Source organism: Schistocerca piceifrons, chromosome 2 (genome assembly GCF_021461385.2).
Source record: "Schistocerca piceifrons isolate TAMUIC-IGC-003096 chromosome 2, iqSchPice1.1, whole genome shotgun sequence".
Classification (NCBI taxonomy): Eukaryota; Metazoa; Arthropoda; class Insecta; order Orthoptera; family Acrididae; genus Schistocerca; species Schistocerca piceifrons.
In genome coordinates, this window is record NC_060139.1 from 413633998 (window position 1) to 413655414 (window position 21417).

The 21417-nt window shown below is 41.3% G+C and overlaps 1 protein-coding gene across 1 annotated transcript in view; it reads left to right on the plus strand.

Annotated features, from left to right (window-relative positions):
• The window catches only part of LOC124776681 (sodium-dependent nutrient amino acid transporter 1-like), a 178045-nt gene that overhangs the window by 128642 nt on the left and 27986 nt on the right, over window positions 1-21417 (plus strand). Inside the window, exons 3-4 of the mRNA XM_047251784.1 lie at window positions 13594-13695; window positions 17947-18223. Coding sequence (XP_047107740.1) covers window positions 13594-13695; window positions 17947-18223 — 379 coding nt within the window. The remainder of the gene's footprint in view (window positions 1-13593; window positions 13696-17946; window positions 18224-21417) is intronic.

Consider the following 21417-nt stretch of genomic DNA (forward strand, 5'->3'; position numbering starts at 1 on the left):
TCAATTAGACGATTACTGACCATAGGTTAATAAGAGATCAACACGTTTTCGCACCTTAATCACACACATACCGGCCTCAACATATACAGGCATTAAGTGGAACTACGTCTTTTTTTGCACCACAAGGATAGAGCCGTTCATAGGTTTACCTCTTTTTTTTGGGGTATGTGAATACTACCGACACCAGAAGACAGTTTTGACCCGTGACGTAATATTGTGTTGTGTGACGTCATACTCCGCCAACAGAGATACAACAGAACACTGACAAAATTTATTTTCTATATACAGGGTGTCCCAAAATAATGCTTACACTCTTCGAGACTGAACATCTCTTTCATGAAAGGGGCTAGAAATACAATTTTAGTGGTGCTAGGTGACTCATGGTCCGACTTAAGGTGTCAAATGTTCAAACTGGTGTCCGTCCATCACAATACACCGTCGACAACAACTTATGACTGAGAGACATACCAACTTTATTGTTTCCAACGGAACAGCATCACAGGCTTGCTCAATTCGCTCTCTAAGATCATCCAGTGTGTGCGGTCTTGCAGCGAAAATTATGTTCTTGAGAGGACCACACAGAAAGAAGTCTAGAGGAGTTAAATATGGAGATCGAGCGGGATACTCCACACTCCCTCCTCGTATTATCCATCTGGCAGGGAAAGTACGATTGAGAAATGCCATCAAATCCAGGTGAAAGCGAGGTGTTGAAATTAATAATCTTCATTTACAAACACAACGCTAAGACCAAGAGTTATCACTTCCGACATTTCCAAGGACGAGTCGCCCATGACAGCGTTGTCAAAGAACTACGGCCCGATTAACTCTCTAGAAGACAGATCGCACCAGTCTGTTACTCCTGGTGGATTAACATGTCTTTGTTCGGTTACTTATGGATTCTCCCTGGCCCAGTACACGCAATTAATTGTTCCATCAAGTTTAAACGTCGCTTCATCTGACCAAAGAATCCGATCTTGGAAACGTTGCTCTTCTTCACATCTGTTAATGAACCACTCACAAAATTCGCTTGGCCTATAAGGATTATCCTCGTTCAGAGCATGGATAAGTCTTGGAATGTAAGGCTTAAAATTCTGAGATCGCAAAATCCTACGAACACTACTTTTGCAGATCCCAGTCTCACGAGAGCATTGCCTCACAGATTTCTTAGGGGATCGTGTGTATGCCTGGATTACTGCATCAACACTCTCATTGTCTGTTGAACTTCTCTTTCGTCCGCTATATCCCTTCTTCATATCGCGCACCTTTCCTTCGACTTCAAATTTATCTCTGATTCTTGTAATTGTTACTCTTGTTGGTGGTGGTGTTCCAAATTCAACTATCCAACGTCGGCGTACCGCACTCACATTCTATGTTTTCCAGTAACACTTTAGCACCCATTTCCGTTGCTCAAACGATAACGCCACGTTCGCTGACAATCCTGAAACAAAATATTGTTTTTTTTTTCACCGCCTTCTAAATTAGTACCCACAAAAATTATATTTCTGTCTCCTTTAATTAAAGAGATATCCTGTTTCAAAGAGTGTATACATTATTTTGGGACACCGTGTATATTACTTTTTGGATTGTAGGTGGCGGTGAAGCGTAGCCCGAGCTATAGGTTGGATTGAAAGGTGACAGTTTGGGTCGAGTGTTGGTGAAAACAAAGAATACGAATACGAAATGTTGGCTGTACAGTAGTTCCAATTCTTTGTACGAAACTCCGTATTTATATCTTTATTACCAAAAATAATGAAGAATGTTTCAATGCCTACGTTTCTGCTTGGTGTTAGCAAGAAAAATATTATTTACAGCTGTTTTTGTATAATACTGGCCACTCAATTTCAGTATCAGGAGGCACACAAGCAACGAAATTATACTTAATTTGTTCCTGAAATTTAGTAGGCAGAATCCATAATTGAGTTTATAGGTGATTTCGAAGTATATAGAACGGAAAATTTTAGTACGCAGACCTGTCACTCCCGGTAGCAGCAACGGTTCTACCCCGGCTGGGCGTCAAGTCGAGTTGACCTTGGATGACAGATACGAGTGCGTCGTTCCATGCTGTTGCATCTCCAAGGCGGAGATTAACAGTTGTAGTGGATGGCCAGATGTCTTCAGTGGGTGAGAGAGCTGGAGGACGTGGTGGATTGGTCAACAATCGAACAGACCTGTGCATCCATTTACACTGATTATATCCAAAACATTAGTATCAACCACTTAATAACGTGTGGGGCACCTGTGGAACCTAATACAGCACCCGCTGTACATGACATGGAGTCTAAAAGTCCTCGATAGGCTTTCGGGGTATTTGGCACCAGATATCTCCACGTAGGTTTCCGTGAATTACTGGCTGGCAAATTTTTGCCACGCGAGTGGTTCCTGGCAGCGTCCCAGATGTGTTACTTGTACAATGGGTTCACAACAGTCAAGTTTGGTGGCCAAGACATCAACATCAGTTGACTCCCAAGCTCCTCAAAAAGCTATAGCACGGTCCTAGTCTTGTGTCGCACACAGTTGTCGTGCTGAAAGATGCCATCGTCGTCGAGGGAGACATCAAGCATAAAATGCAGGTGATCCGCAACAACGTTTACGTAGTCCATTGTTGACACGGTGCTTTCAGTTCTACCATGAATCCCAGATGAACGTCCTCCGTATCATATCTCCGTCCCCGCCAGGTTACGCCAGCGGCGCCGTGCATGTTTCGAGAAGCCGTTGGCTTGGATGACGGGGTGGGATACCCACGACCATCGGTTTAATATAACTAGAAACATGACTATCCAGATAGGCGACCCAACTGATTCACTGTCCAATCTCTATGATCCCCTACTCACCGCAGTCGTCACTGACTAACTCGTTGCGCTCAACATAGGAAGAGGTCCTCTGCAGCGTAGCCCCATGTTTATGAGCATTGAACGGTGTACCTGCAAGCCCTTTTGCCTCCACCAGCATTGTATTCTGTCGTCAGATCAGCAACAGGTCACCATGTAGACGTCCAACATTATATCACATTCTCGAGGTTTCAGAGTTACTCAACCGCATTCCACAGATGCTCTCTACAATGTCACGCTAACACCCGCGCATGCTTCGCTCTTTCCGTTATGCATGTCCCTAGGCGATGAACCATAACAATATGCTCTTTGTCAAAGCCTTTTATGTTATTTCCCTATTCGTGGCATTATAATGGATAGAATGATTCTCCATTCGTCTCTGCTACGCTCATATACTCTGCCTGATGAACAAGTTGAAGCACACAGAAGACATGGTCCGATGTCAATGCAATTTCGTACACACCGTCGGCTGTATGTAAATGATTACAGTTGAAATTCTCTGTTACAGGCAGAACGGCCAGCAGAGTGAATTAGTGTTGTTCGTGTTAACTTTCGTTGCCAGAACTAGTAAGGTGTATAGCGGGCGTACACAAAGCTTGATACTGAGTGATCACTTTTAGAGAAGCGTTCGTGTAAGACAGTGTGATCAGTAACTGATAGTTTGAAAGGAGTCTCTTTGTTTGTCTCCATTTGGCTGGCTGCTCGAATCGTGCAATATCCAGGTTTGTGGGGCACTCGGATGTGACAGTAGCGCGACAGTGGACTGCATGAGAACGTGAGGGCAAGGCTACTCGTCTTCAAGGTTTCGGTGAACGACTTGTGACCACCACAAGGTACCATATAGTGCACCATGCATATCGTAATACCTTCACATCTGCGTCTACCATCTGAGAACAAGCTCTGTGTCACCTCGCACCACTGGTCGGAGACTATCAGCAGCGCCGGCCGGGGTGGCCGAGCGGTTCTAGGCGCTACAGTCTGGAACCGCGCGACCAATACGATCGCAGGTTCGAATCCTTCCTCGGGCATGGATGTGTGTGATGTCCTTAGGTTAGTTAGGTTTAAGTAGTTCTAAGTTCTAGGGGACTGATGACCTCAGAAGTTAAGTCCCATAGTCCTCAGAACGATTTGAACTATCAGCAGCCAGACTAGTGAATTATCTTCCCATGAGCACGCTGCCGTTAACACCACAACAAAAACCGCTGCATTTGGAGTGGTGCTTGAGCGGGAAGCATGGAATGCTGTCAAATGGATTCAAAATGTCTTCAGCGATGAATCGTGATTCAGCACTACCCTGGACGACCATCATCGTCTAGTAGGGGGGTGACGTGGGGACAGGTCGTATTCTTTCAACGTGTGGAGAGGCACAGCGGTGTTATCTGGCGCCGTGGTATGTGTTATGACTTCAGGTCACTCCTGGTGGTGACTGAGGGAACCCTGACGACAAACGTCACGTGACGCACATCCTGCGTCTTCATGTGTTACCTATTACGCGACAGTACGGTGGTGCCTTTTTTCAACAGGAGAATGCTCGTCCAGATATGGTAGTTATGAACTATTTCAGATCTTTCTCCGATACTGCACACGTGGACCAGCTTGGACGTTAACTCCATCCCAAAGGCAGTATCAAAAAATGGCTCTGAGTGCTATGGGACTTAACTTCTGAGACCGCCAGTCCCCTAGAACTTAGAACTACTTAAACCTAACAATCCTAAGGACATTACACACATCCAATCCCGAGGCAGGATTCGAACCTGCGACCGTAGCGGTCGCTTGGTTCCAGACCGTAGCGCCTAGAACCGCTCGGCCACCCCGGCCGGCAAAGGCAGTATCCACCATATCAAGACAACAGTTGTGGGCCAGCGTGCCACAGGAGAGGCTACAATGACTATGTAATCGTTCCGAACCAAATCAGTGCACTTATCCAGAGCGGAGAGGGTGCAATCTCACACAGATAATTGATCCTATACTGCCTAGTTCTTTGTAAATTTATTTCGATTTTGTAATCAGTGAATTAACATCGTATAGCCTCTCTTCATTCCCTCTTTCCTTTACGTGTGCTCCATGTTGTTTTTCGGGCAGTGTACATCCCTTCCGCGTCGCATTTCCGCAACAGTATCAGACAAGATTCAGCCTCCGGTAGCCAGCGGTCAAAATGTTCTGGCTGCTCAGTGTAGGCCAGGACGAAAGGTGAAACCTTCGGGCTTGCGATACGTTAATGAAAGATAACGTCACGGAGGTTTCGAAGATGGCTACCTGCATTAACACTTGAGAAATGTAACGACTACTGTCCAAATTATCGGCTATGCGAACCAGAGATGATCGTATTGTCAGATGCTGGGCCTGTGTGGCGATGGTGGGTGCAATCTTGCAACGTTCGTTCTCCTGAGAGCCTACGCACACGTAGTGTTGTACGCAGGAACGGAACTCGTCTGAAAGGGCGACGTGGAGCCATTACAGTGTCGAAAACAACTGTTGTTGGGCCCAAAACTTTCGGCAAGCCTCTCTCTGCTGCTGTGTCAAGCGAAGCCGCAGCAATGCTCACCAAGCTGACTGTCCATAGTTGTCCAGATGTCGTCGCAACAAGCAGCCTTCCTTATGGCCCCCATAAACGTTCAAACATTTTATCAAACGGAACCATGCTTGGCAAACATTTGACCGTGTACGGAGCTGTTTTGACGTATTTGTCAAATATAGATCGTCTTTGACGTGTTTGCGAGCAATTTTGATCGACGGGAAGTTAGACAAGATGGCGGACATTGTTTTTATCGGTGTGTCGCCACGTATGTTTAGCGAAAAAGTATTTTATCAGAATTTATCTCACTGTATCGTGAGTTTCCACTACTACGAAAACTACCATCAAGTATAAAAAAATAGCGTTGACAATTACTGAAATGATACAGGTATCACATCTTTCCCAGCCATATATTACGCCTAGAGAGGTTATGAACAAAATCAATATTTTACATATACAGTAAGATACAAGCAGACTGGAATGAAATAAAAAACGATCGAAGTTCTCCGGTTTATCCACGGATGATACGACTATATGTTGCCATGTAGTGGTATTTTAACGCACTGTCATTAGAGAACCAAGTGGACGAGAATAAGTTTTCGCGTACTTTTGTCTCCTTTTTCTATGTGTGTAACCTGAACAAGTTATTAAACGTTTCACTGTCCATCTGCAGAAAGTCACGCAATCATCAGGTTCTGTGTGTAACATTTACATTAACGGGTTTTCATTTGTATGTTGCTCATTTTAAGCCGTTTCCTGGATCAATATCTTGTCTTCTTTTTCTTTCAACACAACGCCAATGGCAACGTTAGAAACGCTTTATCTTGCATTTTAGCTATTTCCACTATTGCCTAAATACAGCACACACGAAAATCGTCTGCTTCAAGAGAAAGGTTAAATTGACGAGCTTTCTTGGTACGTGTACGGGCTTGTTTGACACATCCGTGTGACTAGATATGAGCGAACTTGACAGGCAAATTTGCTCTTTTACGAGGGCCTTAACAAGTTTTAAAATGTTTTATTGCCCATTTGCAGAACGTTGTAATCTCCAGGTTCTGAGAGTAATATTTCCTTCAGCAGATTTTCTTGGTTAAATCTGTCATTTTAAGCTATTTCCTCGACCACTGTCGTGTTTTCTTCTTCTTCTTCTTCTTAAAGCACAGTAACAAAGTTAATGCTAGGACTGCTTTGTCTGCATTTGTGGCCGTTCTCACTACTGTCAAAATGCACACGAACACTAGCAGCGTCTGCTTCAAGGGGAGGTTAAGCTGACAAACATTGTTTGAACGTGTACGCGTTTGGTTGGCAAACCCGCAGCTAAATAAGAGCAATTTTGTCAAAAATGTTTGATCGTTTACAAGGGCATTTTCTCAAGGTACAGGACGTGGCTGTAAGGACCTGCACGCCGAGTAAACAATGTGTTTGTCCACTATGGCGCTAGTTGCGTGGGGCTGCTGAGGTGCTGCATGGTATCGAGTATGGCCCTCCTGAACTCGCCGATCCCATATTTGGAAATCGGTTGTGGGATCCTGACCAATGTCAACAGAAACATCGCTGCCTTGACACGGCATGAATCGCCTGGGTATTGAATTTTTCCAGTTTTCTATTAGAAACTAAAACAAAAAATGAACTCTGTAGCGGATTATCGAAAAAAAACTCATGTCCACTGAAATATTGAAGTAATTGTACAAATAAATATGCATAATGCACAGATGTGTAAGTACAGTAAGCAAATTAAGAAACATGATACCGTACGGTTTCTGTACGCTGGCAGCAGTTGTTTCACGTGTCTACGAGACGATTTTGTAAACGTCTCTGTGGCAACGCCTCTTCATAGCTTTATGACACCTTTATATACGGCTATCGCTTTAGCGTACTGCCGTTTGCGCTTCGCAGTTGAAAGCTGTCAATAGCACTGCCAAAAGTCATGGATTTACTTAAGCAGAGTCGACTGTAGGACTGTTTTAGTAGTAAAGGATAAATGTATTAAAATTTGATGTGTAATGAAACGTTGTTGACGTAGCTCAATGTTATGACGCGATACCTCTTGAACTATGTGTCGCACAATGTCGCACAATGATATATGAAGAGACCATGAGGATAAAATCAGAGAGATTACAGCCCACACAGAAGCATACGGACAATCTTTCTTTCCACGAACAATACGAGACTGGAATAGAAGGGAGAACCGATAGAGGTACTCAGGGTACCCTCCGCCACTCACCGTCAGGTGGCTTGCGCAGTATGGATGTAGATGTAGATGTAAATATTTGTCTAGGTACATTCAGCAGCATTGTGGATACTGGCAGCGATATATGTTGCTAATGGAGTTTGTAGCAAAGAAGCAATAAATTCAAATATCAAGCATGATGCGGCAGTTTTTCGCGCATCTCACTAATCTTGACGCGTATCTCCTCATATATGTCATACAATGATAATTAAAGTGGATACATTCAGCGACGTATGTGGACATTGCCTGCTAAATGTGTTGCGGATAGAATTAGTAGAACATTAGTCGGGGACAATGTAGCTTTTTCTCACTCCTTACTTTTATGGCACCATCTCCTGAATTGTGATAGGCTGGTGGTTGTTACCCCCATTGCAGTCGTTGCCTGACAGTAATGAAAATGTATACCAAGTTTGGTTGAAATCGCTCCAGTGGTTTAGCACAAGATGCGTAACACACAAACACAAACATAAATGCATCCATGTTTATAATAATATGGATGCAGGTCATTCCGCATTCACATTGTAATCTTTATTCCCGTAAAAGGTACATCTGTTCAGCGTTACTGAAACATATATCTGAAGATGAATCACCCTCCGTAAATGGTTACAGACACGTAAATATAGACCCTTACTGTTTTAATACTTTGTGACACTTCATAGTTGGTTCAGCATAATCGTGGACGATAGGTTTCTTGAATATCGTACATGAGGCAATGCGACAGTGCTCTACCTAAAATGAAGACGATTGATGGACATTTTTTCAGTTTAGAAGTATTAAATGTGGGGAAATCTGCGAGGATATCTAGTCATATGTTATAACGGGGAATGTAAATATTCTTATTTGTTACATTGTATTTCTTATAACACGAAAAAACATGTTTTACCACACAAGAGCTGCCCAAAATCGAGTGATCTGTGTAGGTTGAACGTGTATAGGCTGAAGTGCACTGGTTACAACCCAATCACTTCTCCTCGTGCTTCTCAAGAGCGCGGAACAATGTTCTTTTCTCTTCCTGCCACACGTAGAGTTAGAAAATAATGTAGTAGAACCTGCATTTGTACTTGCTATGGGGCACTGACAATGGTAAAAAATATCGCACAAAGCTCACGAACATTTACAAGTGTCACGCAAAGTAAAGTGGTATTGCTACGAAGTGATAGACGACCATAGCAGCACATATTGTTGCGTTTCAACAATTTTCACTTTGACACACACCTGGTAACAGCAGAGACAAAAAACCAAAAGGAAACAGAACACTTATTGTACTTAAAAGATTTCATTCGCTACTGTTATTTATTCTTCTCCCTTCTTTTTTTTATTTATTTATTGTTCCGTGGGACCAAATTAAGGAAAAGTCTCCATGGTCATGGAACGAGTCAATACATGAAATTATAACACGATAGTAGAAACAGATAAAATGAAATACAAGAAACGTATTCAGGTGACAATTCGAAAGTTTAAATAAAGAAAATCATCAATGTAACACTGGAATTTGCTTAATATTTCAGCTCTTCCAGGAGCTCCTCGACAGAATAGAAGGAGTGAGTGATGAGGAAACTCTTCAGTTTAGACTTAAAAGCGTTTGGGCTACTGATAAGATTTTTGAGTTCTTGTGGTAGCTTATTGAAAACGGATGCAGCAGAATAGTGCACTCCTTTCTGCACAAGAGTCAAGGAAGTGCATTCCACGTGCATATTTGATTTCTGCCTAGTATTGACTGAGTGAAAGCTGCTAACTCTTGGGAATAAGCTAATATTGCTAACAACAAACGACATTAAAGAAAATATATACTGTGAGGGCAATGTCAGAATTCCCAGACTATTGAATAGGGGTCGACAAGAAGTTCTCGAACTTACACCACATATAGCTCGAACAGCCCGTTTCTGAGCCAAAAATACCCTTTTTGAATCAGAAGAATTACCCCAAAAAATAATACCATATGACATAAGTGTATGAAAATATGCGAAGTAGACTACTTTTCGTGTTGAACTGTCACTTATTTCAGATACTGTTCTAATGGTAAATAAAGCAACATTTAGTTTCTGAACAAGATCCTGAACATGGGCTTTGCACAACAGCTTACTATCTATCCGAATGCCTAGGAACATGAACTGTTCCGTCTCGCTTATAATATGCCCATTCTGTCTGATCAAAATATCAGTTCTTGTTGAATTGTGAGTTAGAAACTGTAAAAACTCAGTCTTACTGTGATTTAGCATCAAATTAGGCATTTCATTTATATAAATAAGAAATAGCAGTGGCCCCAGCACCGACCCTTCGGGAACACCCCACTTAACAGTGCCCCATTGGGACCGAACATCACCACCGCTCTCAATATTGCGGAGGATTACCTTCTGCTTTCTGTTCTTAAAGTAAGAGGCGAACCAATTGTAGGCTACTCCCCTTACTCCATAATGGTCCAACTTCTGCAGTAATATTTTGTGGTCAACTAGTCAAAAGCCTTCGTTAAATCAGAGAAAACACCTAGCGTTCGCAACCTTTTATTTAATTCGTCCAAAACCTCACAGAGAAAAGAGAATATAGCATTTTCAGTTGTTAAACCATTTCTAAAACCAAACTGTACATTTGACAACAAATTATGTGAATTTAAATGCTCCAGTAACCTTGTATATACAACCTTCTCGATGACTTTAGCAAACACCGATGGTATAGAAATAGGTCTATAATTGTCCACATTGTCCCTGTCTCCCTTTTTATAAAGTGGCTTCACTACTGAGTACTTTAATCGGTCAGGAATCTGACCACTCCTAAAGGAAAAGTTACAGATATGGCTAAGTACTGGGCTAACATACATAGAACAATACTTCAGTATTTTGCTAGATAACCCGTCATATCCATGAGAGTTCTTGGTCTTTAGTGATTTGATTATTAACTCAATCTCCCTCTTGTCAGTATCATGGAGGAGCATTTCAGGTAACAGTCTCGGAACACTTTTTTCAACGAGCGCTATATGATTCCCTGTTGGGACTAGGTTTCTATTTAGTTCACCTGCTATATTCATAAAGTGATTATTAATTACTGTACGTTTATGCGACTTATCAGTAACACGGAGTCCGCAGCTCGTGGTCGTGTGGTAGCGTTCTCGCTTCCCGGGTTCGATTCCCGGCGGGGTCAGGGATTTTCTCTGCCTCGTGATGACTGGGTGTTGTGTGATGTCCTTAGGTTAGTTAGGTTTAAGTTGTTCTAAGTTCTAGGGGACTGATGACCATGGCTGTTAAGTCCCATAGAACTCAGAGAGAGAGTAACACGGACATTCCCACTACGCAATGATTCTATATCCTCGACCTGTATCTGCAGACCAGCCACTTCCTTTACGACTGACCATATGGTTTTAATTTTATCCTGAGACTTAGCTATTCTATCTGCATACCACGTACTTTTTGCCTTCCTAGGAACTTTTTTAAGCACCTTACAATACCGCTTGTAATGGGCTGCTGCATTTAGAATTTGACTGTTTCTAACGTTTTGATATAATTGCCACTTTGTTCTACAGGATATTCTTATCCCTCTAGTCAGCCACCCGGGCTGCCTGTTTGTGCTAGTACCCTGTTTTGAACGTTCTAACCGAAAGCAACTTTCAAAGAGCACGAGAAAAGTCTTGAGGAAAGCATTATATTTATCGTCTACTGTATCAGCACTATAAACATTTTGCCACACTTGTTCCTTGATAAGGTTTACAAAGGTCTCTACAGCAACTGGATCAGCTTTCATAAAAAATTGATAACTACATTTAACATGTGTTGCACCACAAAAATCTTTTAGAGTTAAAACATGTGCATCATGATCTGAAAGGCCATTCACTTTTTTGCTAACAGAATGCCCTTCTAGTAATGAGGAATGAATAAAAATGTTGTCTATGGTTGTTCTACTGTTCCCTTGCACTCTCGTTGGAAAGAATACGGTTTGCATAAGATTATATGAATTAAGGAGGTCTACCAGCATCCTTTTCCTTGCACAATCACTTATACAATTAATATTGAAGTCACCACATACAACTAACTTTTTGTATTTCCTATAAAGTGAACCAAGAACCTCCTCTAACTTTAGCAAAAATGTTGTGAAATCGGAGTCTGGGGATCTATAAATAACAACAGTTAGAAGTTTAACTCTACTAAATTTAACCACACCTGCACAACATTCAAATACCTTTTCAGTGCAGTACTTTGGAACATCAATTGACTCAAATGGGATACTGTTTTTCACATACATGGCTACTCCCCCACACCGCAAAGAGCTCCTAGAAAAGCTGTCAGCCAACCTGTATCCTGGTAAAGAAATCCTCTGAATTATCTCCTTATTTAAGAGGGGTTCAGATATACCAATAATTTCAGAGTCAACATCTATAAGCAGTTCACTAACTTTATCTCTAATACCTTGTATATTTTGATGAAATATACTGATTCCCTCATTACTCGGGTACCTAAGCTTTGTCGAAAGTGGTTTCTTTGTTAGAGAGACTTCCCTTAAGCAGGAATACCTATCAGCTGACTTCAATCTAAAAAAGGTGGAGCTCTAACACCCACTAGTACAGGAATTTTCCCATGAGTGATCCCACCACCCCCACTTAAGCTGTCACCTATAAGCTTTGCCAACCTTCCCTTTCCATACCTGTTCAGGTGTAGGCCATGTCTAGTCCATGTCCTCGTCCTCGTATCTCTCTGGTTCTACATCTACATCTGCAACCATACTCCGCAAGTCACCTGACGGTGTGTGGCGTTACATATACCGCTATGAAATACAAAGTCAAGATCCTTGGCCCTCCGTCGTTCCGTTTCTACTGCCTAGTCAACGTTTTTGTAGTATTTACAGTCCACTTGACCCACATTAATAAATAAGGAATTCATGTTCTAAATTCAGGTTATTGTGAAAATGTATTCGCCACATGAAAACAATGACACATCATATTCCATAGCATTTGCCAATGAAACAGCACGATTTTGTTTTATTGCATGTTCGATTATGCTGTTATACCAAGTCAAAACGAAAGACGTCTTGTTTCTTTTTAACGTTTCTAATATTTCTGCTTTACTTGCTTGTTAACATACGACTGTTGCAGAGTTAATTCTTTATCATGGTTTGGATAAATATTAATTTTTCTTCTTCGGAAGGGAATGAACCAATTGACCAAATTATTACAACATAGCTTCAAATGTTGACCAGAAAAGGAAACGTAATCGGTAAACAATAAATTATAATTTTCTTTTTTAGAAGAAAACCACTTATCGACAAAAACTGATGTTGGAACCAAACGGCTCTTGTCTACTACAGTGTGCATGTCAGTCACAAATATCAACAATTAAAATGCATAAGTGATGGTAGTAGCTCAATGCTGTAGGGCTTTGTCGCACGAAGCCATAGTAAATGTCAGTTGGATCCAATGGCACTTGTGTTTTATTTTAAAAGTTTTACGACAGAGCCCAACGCCATTGAGCTACTACCTTCAGTTAAGCGTTTTAGCTCTTTATATTTATGGTTGATATGCATGCTGTACTAGACAAGACCATTTTGGCTCTAACATTGTGATTCTACTAATAAGCATGCCCTTCCAAAAAGAAAATAATTGTAATTTGTTGTTTACCGACTATGGTTCCTTTTCCGGTTGACATTTGCACCTATGTTTTAATAGTTTGTTCAATGGTCCTTTCCCTTCTGAAGATAAATATATGCTTGTCGAAACCATGGTAAAGGGTTGGTAAACTTTTAATTCTGCTAGTGGTTGGCTGTTGTTTTCGAATGCTATCAAAAATCCTCTGATTCCATGACGGAAGTATACTTTCCTTTGTATCAAGATTTCCTTCACAAGAGTACAATTTTAGTGTAATGCATTACCTGGTAATTGTCGCAGATTTTTCGAATTGTTGTGATTTTACACCTTTCGGAGTGCTGTGCTCTCTGGATACGAATTTATACTAAATAGAACTTCGTCCTGTCCATACTATTAGTGCCGTTCATGCATTCACGCTACATTTTTTGTTAAATGTTTATTTTTAATTTTACAGGAACTTGGAACTTTAAACAAGGCGTACGTCATCGACGCCACAGATCCCGTTAACGAGAGTCCCAAATTGTCCGCAAGCTTATCGAATGGAAAAGATGCAAAGGTAAGAGGAACTCATATCACTATGTGGTTACGTGTATGGGCCATATTATACCACTGTGGCTTCTTGGTTTTTCCCAATAGATTTATGGTAACAAAATGCTTACATTTATTATTTTCGGGGAGTGATACCGATTGCTCTATGAACATGGTGTAAATAGGAGCAAAAGAACAAATTTCATAACTATATTGTCTAACGAAGTAATAAACAACCAGTTGCATAAAAGAAATTTAATTTCTTTATCGGTTCGCACACTTAGTGCCCTTCTTCAGAAGGTTTTACCTATGGCATAGTTTGCGAGTGTCAACAATAAGATGCATACAGCAAAATTTACTGGTCATGTGGTGCGTAGTGTCTGTACAAAATTAGTATAAAGAAGCGGAACAACAAATGCAGACATCATGCCAGAATAGGAAGTAATCAGCTAATGCAACAGGTTGCTTACTATTTCGTTACATACGATTGCATTGCTGAGGATGGATAAAGTACTATAACTGTGTAGTTTAACTTGATGACCAATGCTGGTGCTATGAAGATAAGAGTTTTTCAGTACGGCACTTTGATCTCGAAGAAATGTTGCAGAGAACGTGATAATCTTTCATGACGTGAGTGTCAGCAACCGGGTGAGTAACAGAAGCAAATCTGTAACATATTGAAATCATAATGAGGTATGTTGTACATATTGCTTAAGTATATTGTTCTGTGGAAGTGATACAGGGGGGTCTTTGGAAACAGTTCAAACATGAGCAGTAGAGCAACTCAGACAACTATATTGTTTAACTTGATGCTCGATAATGGTCATGAAAATAAGAGTTTGTCATAGGATCACTTTAACTTCCAAGAAAAACAATAGAGAACATGAGACTTTTTTCTGAGGCGAGAGTTGGCTACAAGGTGAATAACAAAAGTAAATTCGTTACATATAGAATTTATAGTGAGATATAATATATGAAAGGAACCATATAAACAAAATTTCCCATTTTTGCCTTCCATTCTAACATTAATCAATCCTTCGCAATCAAAAGGAGGAATTCCGTTGAGGTAAACAAATTCTCCGAAGGATACACGTATAATCCTGCCCTTATTTGCATGAATCCCTTTCGAATTAATGTTGTCACGAGTTAATTAATAATTTTATTTTCAATATTCAGACGGCTGATGAGCACCGAAAGTATTGTTTGTCACTGGTTGCAACGAATAATCAGTATCACTGTACAAAAAGGCCACAGATATTCCAGTCCTCCGTAAGTGAAAGCATGTGAGACGATATTTTGCCATCCCATCACTTCCCCAGTTTTCACTTCTTTATCACCGTAATTTGAGAAAAGTTATCAGATTTATTGAAACAGATTATGATGAAGTCAACTACTTCTTATTTCATAGGAGCATCGTATGATAATATAACTATGACATGTTGTTAAAACGCTACTGGTCAGAAACAACTCTGAAATTTACTTGTAAATCAAGCGATGATTTTCAGACTTGGTGTTTCATCTTCAGTAACAAAGTCTTTACGCAGTATAGTGTCCGGGAGTGTACTGATTTGTACAAGAGTGAAAGGGAAGGACGATATCTTTGTTTTATTATTTGGTAGTTTTTGTACATCTTAGACCTATAAAATTACAAACAAACGTTAAGATCAATCTTCGCTAACCAAACTATAGAACGCTCGCTTTTGTTTGCAAATGATTTAGTAGATAGCACAAGCGACTGCCTAAGATATTGTCAGTTCTCTAGTAAATATTTAATGCGAGAAATGCTGCATTACTCAGTAACCATTTCCGGTGATTAGTGCTTCGAGCGCCGGGTGAAAAAATTCTCTAAAGATACTGCAGACTAAATTCCTCTACACTGTTTCAGCCTGTCTTCAGCAGTGAATCAGTAACATGCCTTCAACGTCTCGATGAGACAATCCAGCACGACATAAAATTTGAATAGGTCTAAATCACAACCTTAATGAAAGGCCGAAATATGTAGAGCAGAAACTTCTCTTCGAAGGCAGTTCGCTACAAGAAGTTTAACGTCAGGGAGTGGATCAGGCAGGACAAATAATTATGGTTCTAATTTCCCTTGTACACTGACGCTAACCGGCCCTTCACAATTACAATAACTGCGACGATTTCGATTTTGAGTATCGTAGTCGAAAATGAACGCAACATTACAGTAACGATATGGCATATTACTGGCTTGCAAACTTGAAACTATTTATACGTTGTTAACGCGCTGAAAGTATGTAAAAGAAGAGTGGAGACGAGCCACTGATAGTTGATGATGTGGGATTTGGGCTCCAAACGTAGTTATCAGCCCTATTTCTCTTATACGTAACTGGTGTAACACAACGGGGTGAAGAAAAAAAGCTTTAATCAAAGGGAAGACATTGATAGAGGAAAAGGGAAAACGTAAATACATCGCACGCTTCCGTACACTCGTCGTTGATTAGTTGCCGTTCTATGGAGTCAGGACTAAGGTTATTTACAGATTTTTCTCGACTGGCATCATCAATTGTGTTATGCCTTAATATTAAACTTTATCGTCATTGTATACATACAACGAAAAACCAAAGTAAGAGGTATCTAGATACAGTTCTTGAAAATGGAATTAGGGTGGACATATGACCAAGACAGATCACAGCAAAGTGGAAAGCAAGACAAGTTGCTGTGTAGTCAGAAGTGCCTACGAGAGTGCTCTACGTTCTCGACCTCGTCATCAGCCACAAAACTACGTGCGGGATTTTTGTTTCCAGAAGTTGGTACTTTCAAGAGGCTCCGTGTGAAACTGGAAGTCAATTCGGCCGGGAAATGTCCAAACAAGCACAGTGTGTGAATTCTCGAAAATAGAGGGGCCGAAATTGTGCAGTGACAAAGTTTTTAGTAAAAGAATATTTGACGTCAACTGAAATTCATTCGGATTTTTAAAAATGTGTAGTGACTCTTTTCCGGTTTACGTAATGAGGAAACGGGCTGCCGAATTTAAACTAGGACGTGAAAGTATCCAAAATGATCCAAGTGAGGGACAGCTGAAAAGTGTAGCAACACAAGAAATGGGCCATTAAGTGCACGATATGATCCTGGAGACCTGCATACGAAAATGCGTGAAGTTGCCAAAACTGTAAGGATTTCAAAAGAGCGTGTTTTTTCATTTTGCTCGAAAAGCTGCACATAAGAAAAATTTGTGAAAGATGGGTCTACTCGCGACCGATCACAAACGAACTCACTCGACAATTTTCTAACAGTGTTTCTGGCGTTTTCGTAAAATCAAAAGTGCTTTTAACTTCCGTGTGTGACCACGGACTATACATTGATTCCCCGCATAAACAAAACAAACAGTCGAAACCGTGAACAGAAGGCGCTTCTTCAGCTCCAAAGAAGGCGAAGGCGATGTCATCAGTGGGAAAAATTGTTGTATTGGTGGTTTGGGATGCGAAGGGTATTCTGTTAATTGATTGTCTTCAAAAAGGTAAATCTGTAAGAGAGGAATATTATTCTAATATTCTAATGGATGCAAACCTCAAAAATTTGACAAAAGGTAGCTGGTTTGCAGAAGGAAAAATCACCTATCACGAAGACATGTCCGCCCGCGGTAGCTGAGTGGTCAACGCGACTGAATGTCACTCCTAAGGGCCCGTGTTTGATTCCCGGCTGGGTCAGAGATTTTCTCCGCTCAGTGACTGGGTGTTGTGTTGTCCTAATCATTATCATTTCATCCCCGTCGCCGCGCAAGTCGCCGAAGTGGCGACAAATCGAAAGACTTGGCAACCGGCGAACGGTCTACCCGACGGGAGGCCCTAGTTACACGACATTTTTTTTATCAAGACAATCCAACTGCTGACGAAAGTCTCTCACAGTGGGAAAATCGAAGAATGCACGCTATTGTCCAAAGTTGGCTCCATCAGACTTCTGCCTCTTCCTACTACGCACTTTTTCTTGCTGCTCAGCCTTTTTCGTCCAACCAGGGAGTGACTACAGCTGTAGATGAAAATACACTGTCATAGGAACACTACAGAGATGGAATAATGTGAATGGCACATTGCTGGATAAAACGTATTAATGTCAAAGGAGATAATTTTGAAAAAATTGAAGGTTTTCTAATTTGATTTTTAGGTAACTCCTGTAAGCCTGTGGTGGGGGAGGCGGTGAATGGAGTCTGCGACAGAAGTTACTAGGCGATCTTGTGAGTTGCTATTAGGCTGTGAAACTGCGCAGCCGTGACGCAGCCTTTGAAGTGGAAGGAGACCAAAATTTCTTTGTACTGCAGGTGGCAGCCGAAGCCGAAGCGGATGGCGCGCCGCAGCGCGCGCAGTGGGGGAACCAGCTGGAGTTCCTCATGTCGTGCATCGCCATGTCCGTCGGCCTGGGCAACGTGTGGCGCTTCCCGTTCACCGCCTATGAGAACGGCGGCGGCGCCTTCCTCATCCCCTACATCATCGTGCTGTTCGTCATCGGCAAACCGCTCTACTACATGGAGATGGCGCTCGGCCAGTTCACCAGCTACGGGCCCATCAAGGTCTGGTACATGGTGCCCGCGCTTAAGGGTGAGTCAAGCGGCGGTGTCCCACAGGGGAAACGCTCTGTCGTTGATTGTTTTTTTTTTTACTTTCTTTTTGTGTCATCAGTCTTCTGACTGCTTTGATGCGGCCCCCATGTGCCCTGATGTGCCAACGTCTTCATCTCAGAGTAGCACTTACATCCTCCATCCTCAATTATTTGCTGAATGTATTCCAACCTCTGACTTTTTCTACACCTTTTAACCTCTAGAGGTCCCTCTCGTACTATGCAAGTTACTCGTGATGTCTTAACTGATGTGTTACATCCTTTTTCCTTCTTGTTGGATGTGAGGTCCACCAGTTTTGCAAAACACCGTTTTTTCTTAGTACCCAAACATGTTTCGGCACCACTGTGCCATCATCAGTGGGTTTTCGTTTTTATTTATTCTGTAATGTGAACATTTTTGTTAAATGATTATAAAATTATGTGGGTGTTTAGTTCAAACAAAAAGAAACGATCTGTTATTTGAACTAAACATCCACATAATTTTGTAATCATTTAACAAAAATGTTCACATTACAGAATAAATAAAAACGAAAACCCACTGATGATGGAACAGTGGTGCCGAAACATGTTTGAGTACTGAGAAAAAACGGTGTTTTGCATAACTGGCGGACCTCACATCCAACAATTTTAACTGCAAACACGGCCCACACAAGGAGCTGCAAATCAAAATGATGAATACTTTTCCCTCCTTCTTGTCAGTATTTTTCATATATTCCTTCCCTCGCCGATTCTATGAAGAACCTCCTCGTTCCTTACCTCATCAGTCCACCTAATATTCAACGTTCTCCTTTAACATCACATCTCAAATGCTCAAATGATTCGATTCTCTTCTGTTCCGTTTTTCCCCAGTCAATGTTTCGCTACCATACAATGCTGTGCTTTAGAAGTGCATTCTCAGGAATTTCTTCCCTAAATTAAGGCCTGTGTTCGATATTAGTAGACTTCTATTCGCGAATCTGCTTTTTATGTTCTCCTTCCTCCGTCCGTCATGGGTCATGTTGCTGCCTTGTTAGCTGAATTTCTTAACTTCGTCTACTTCGTGATCACCAGTACAGATGTTAAGTTTCTCGCTGCTCTCATTTCTGATACTTCTCGTTATTTTCGTCTTTCTTCGATTTACTTTCAGTCCATGTTCCGTACTCAATCCATCCAAAAGATCCTGTAACTCTTCTTCACTATCTCTGAGATTAGCAATGTCATCAGCGAATCTTATCATTAACATCCTTTCATCTAGAACATTTCTTCTACTTCCCTCATGGTTTCTTCGACGTATAGAATGAACAGTAGTGCGAAGGACTACATCGCTGTCTCACACCCTTTTAAATTCTGGGTCCACAATGAGTGATTATTTCTTCATTAGTTCCTGTTTTTACATATGACCCGCACTTTAGAAGCAACTGCGGGCTGTATTTCCATAGAACATTTGTAAAATTGTATCTTTGTGTTGCAGTCCACTAGGCCACAATTGGAAAAAGGCAGAGCACTTTATTGAGGAGGAACAAAATTAATAGATTTTACATTTATGAAGAGCAAAACTGCCCAAATATTTTGTCTCCTTAGAGTTATCCAGTAGAGAGCCATCTTAATTTATCCTTTATTCCTCTTATTTGAAAATAGCAATCCTAAGACTCTTCAAAGTGAAATTACTTTCTTAAGAAAAATGCTGAAGAGTATATTCCTGCCATACCGATCATGATACTAAAATTCACAGTTTATCACCTAAAATTCGGCTCTTTATACCAACTTTAAGATACTACTCTCCCCTTTGATATTTCAATTGCATTTTCCTTACGTGAACTAATAAGTACCTGCCCTTTTCTAGATTGATTCATGAGGTACAAGTATGCGTAGCAAAACAGAGGAGAAAATGTTTAAGATTACAAAGAATACTACCTGAGTCCTCAGAAATACCAGACAACACCAGCTATCACACCTGAAATAGCTCAGTATCAGAGGCTGGAAGTAACAATAACTTCTAGAAGCAAAATATCTCGACCATAATTCAACACCAGTCAGATGACGCAATGGCCACGACAAGGGACCATATTACAGCGTTATTAATAAAAAGCTTAACACAAGTGAGCATCAGATCGTTCTGTAAACAGTTATAACACCCATTTCACAATTTCCTTTGGCACAACACTTAGTTAAGCAGTCAGCTTAGTCTCTAAGTAAAAGGCTGCACAGTCAGCAGAAACAATTCTTAACCACGAAGTTCGGCAGTATGATATCGACGCATCATGCGGTGACATTCCAGCAAAATGATGGCAATATAACATTTCCGAGTGATAGTACCTGTTGCAGACCTTCCCATCAAAACAACGGCTACATGTACATTTCGCATATGTGGCCTCCTGAAACATGACATGTTATATGCACCATCGTCTACTTAGATTCTTTTATTTATTGTTACTTCAGCCCCCAAGCCCCATATGGACAGGCGGTGGGTGGGCTGTCAGCGGTACAATACACTTCTCTTCAGCCAAGAGCATTTTTAAAAGTAAAATAGAGTTCATAGAAAACACATGAGGACTGATTTTCTTTTTAATTAAAAAAATTAAATACGGACAGCTAAAACGACGAAATAGCCAAAATTTTAAAACACAGATGTGATGAGGTGATATTCTTCTACGAAGAAAGCACTGTAACACTGCACTTTCACTTAACATCTGAAGGACCTGCACTGGGTGAGAAGTATGAAGTAGTATGGAAAGAGAGAATATCTTCCACAGAGGCTGCAGGGTGTGGGTAAACAGATGGGAGCCCGATGGGTGGGTAACGATGGAGATGGTAGTTAGGAGGGGAAGCGGATAGAGGGAAAACAGAGGATGAGGGTACGGAATGGCGTGTGGGGAGGGTAGTTCCACAAGAGGAAAAGGGGAGGGGTGGGTGGAGAAGAAAGAGAAGCCCTGATGTGGAGTTGGATAAGTGAGGAAGATTAAAGTTGACTGGTCTACTTCGAGTCGTCATGCCTCTTATATACTCCGAGCAAGAAGCTAACCGTTCTCCCAGCGTCCTAGCCGTGACTAGATAAAGAGCAGCGCTCTATCGTGGCGCCCTGCTTTCCACGACCAGGGTACGGTTCCTCCTGTCTCCATCCGTCGGCACCGACCCTCTTTGTCAACATACAACGCCGATTTCTTTATTTCTCCTAATCACGCGCGTCCAAGAGAAA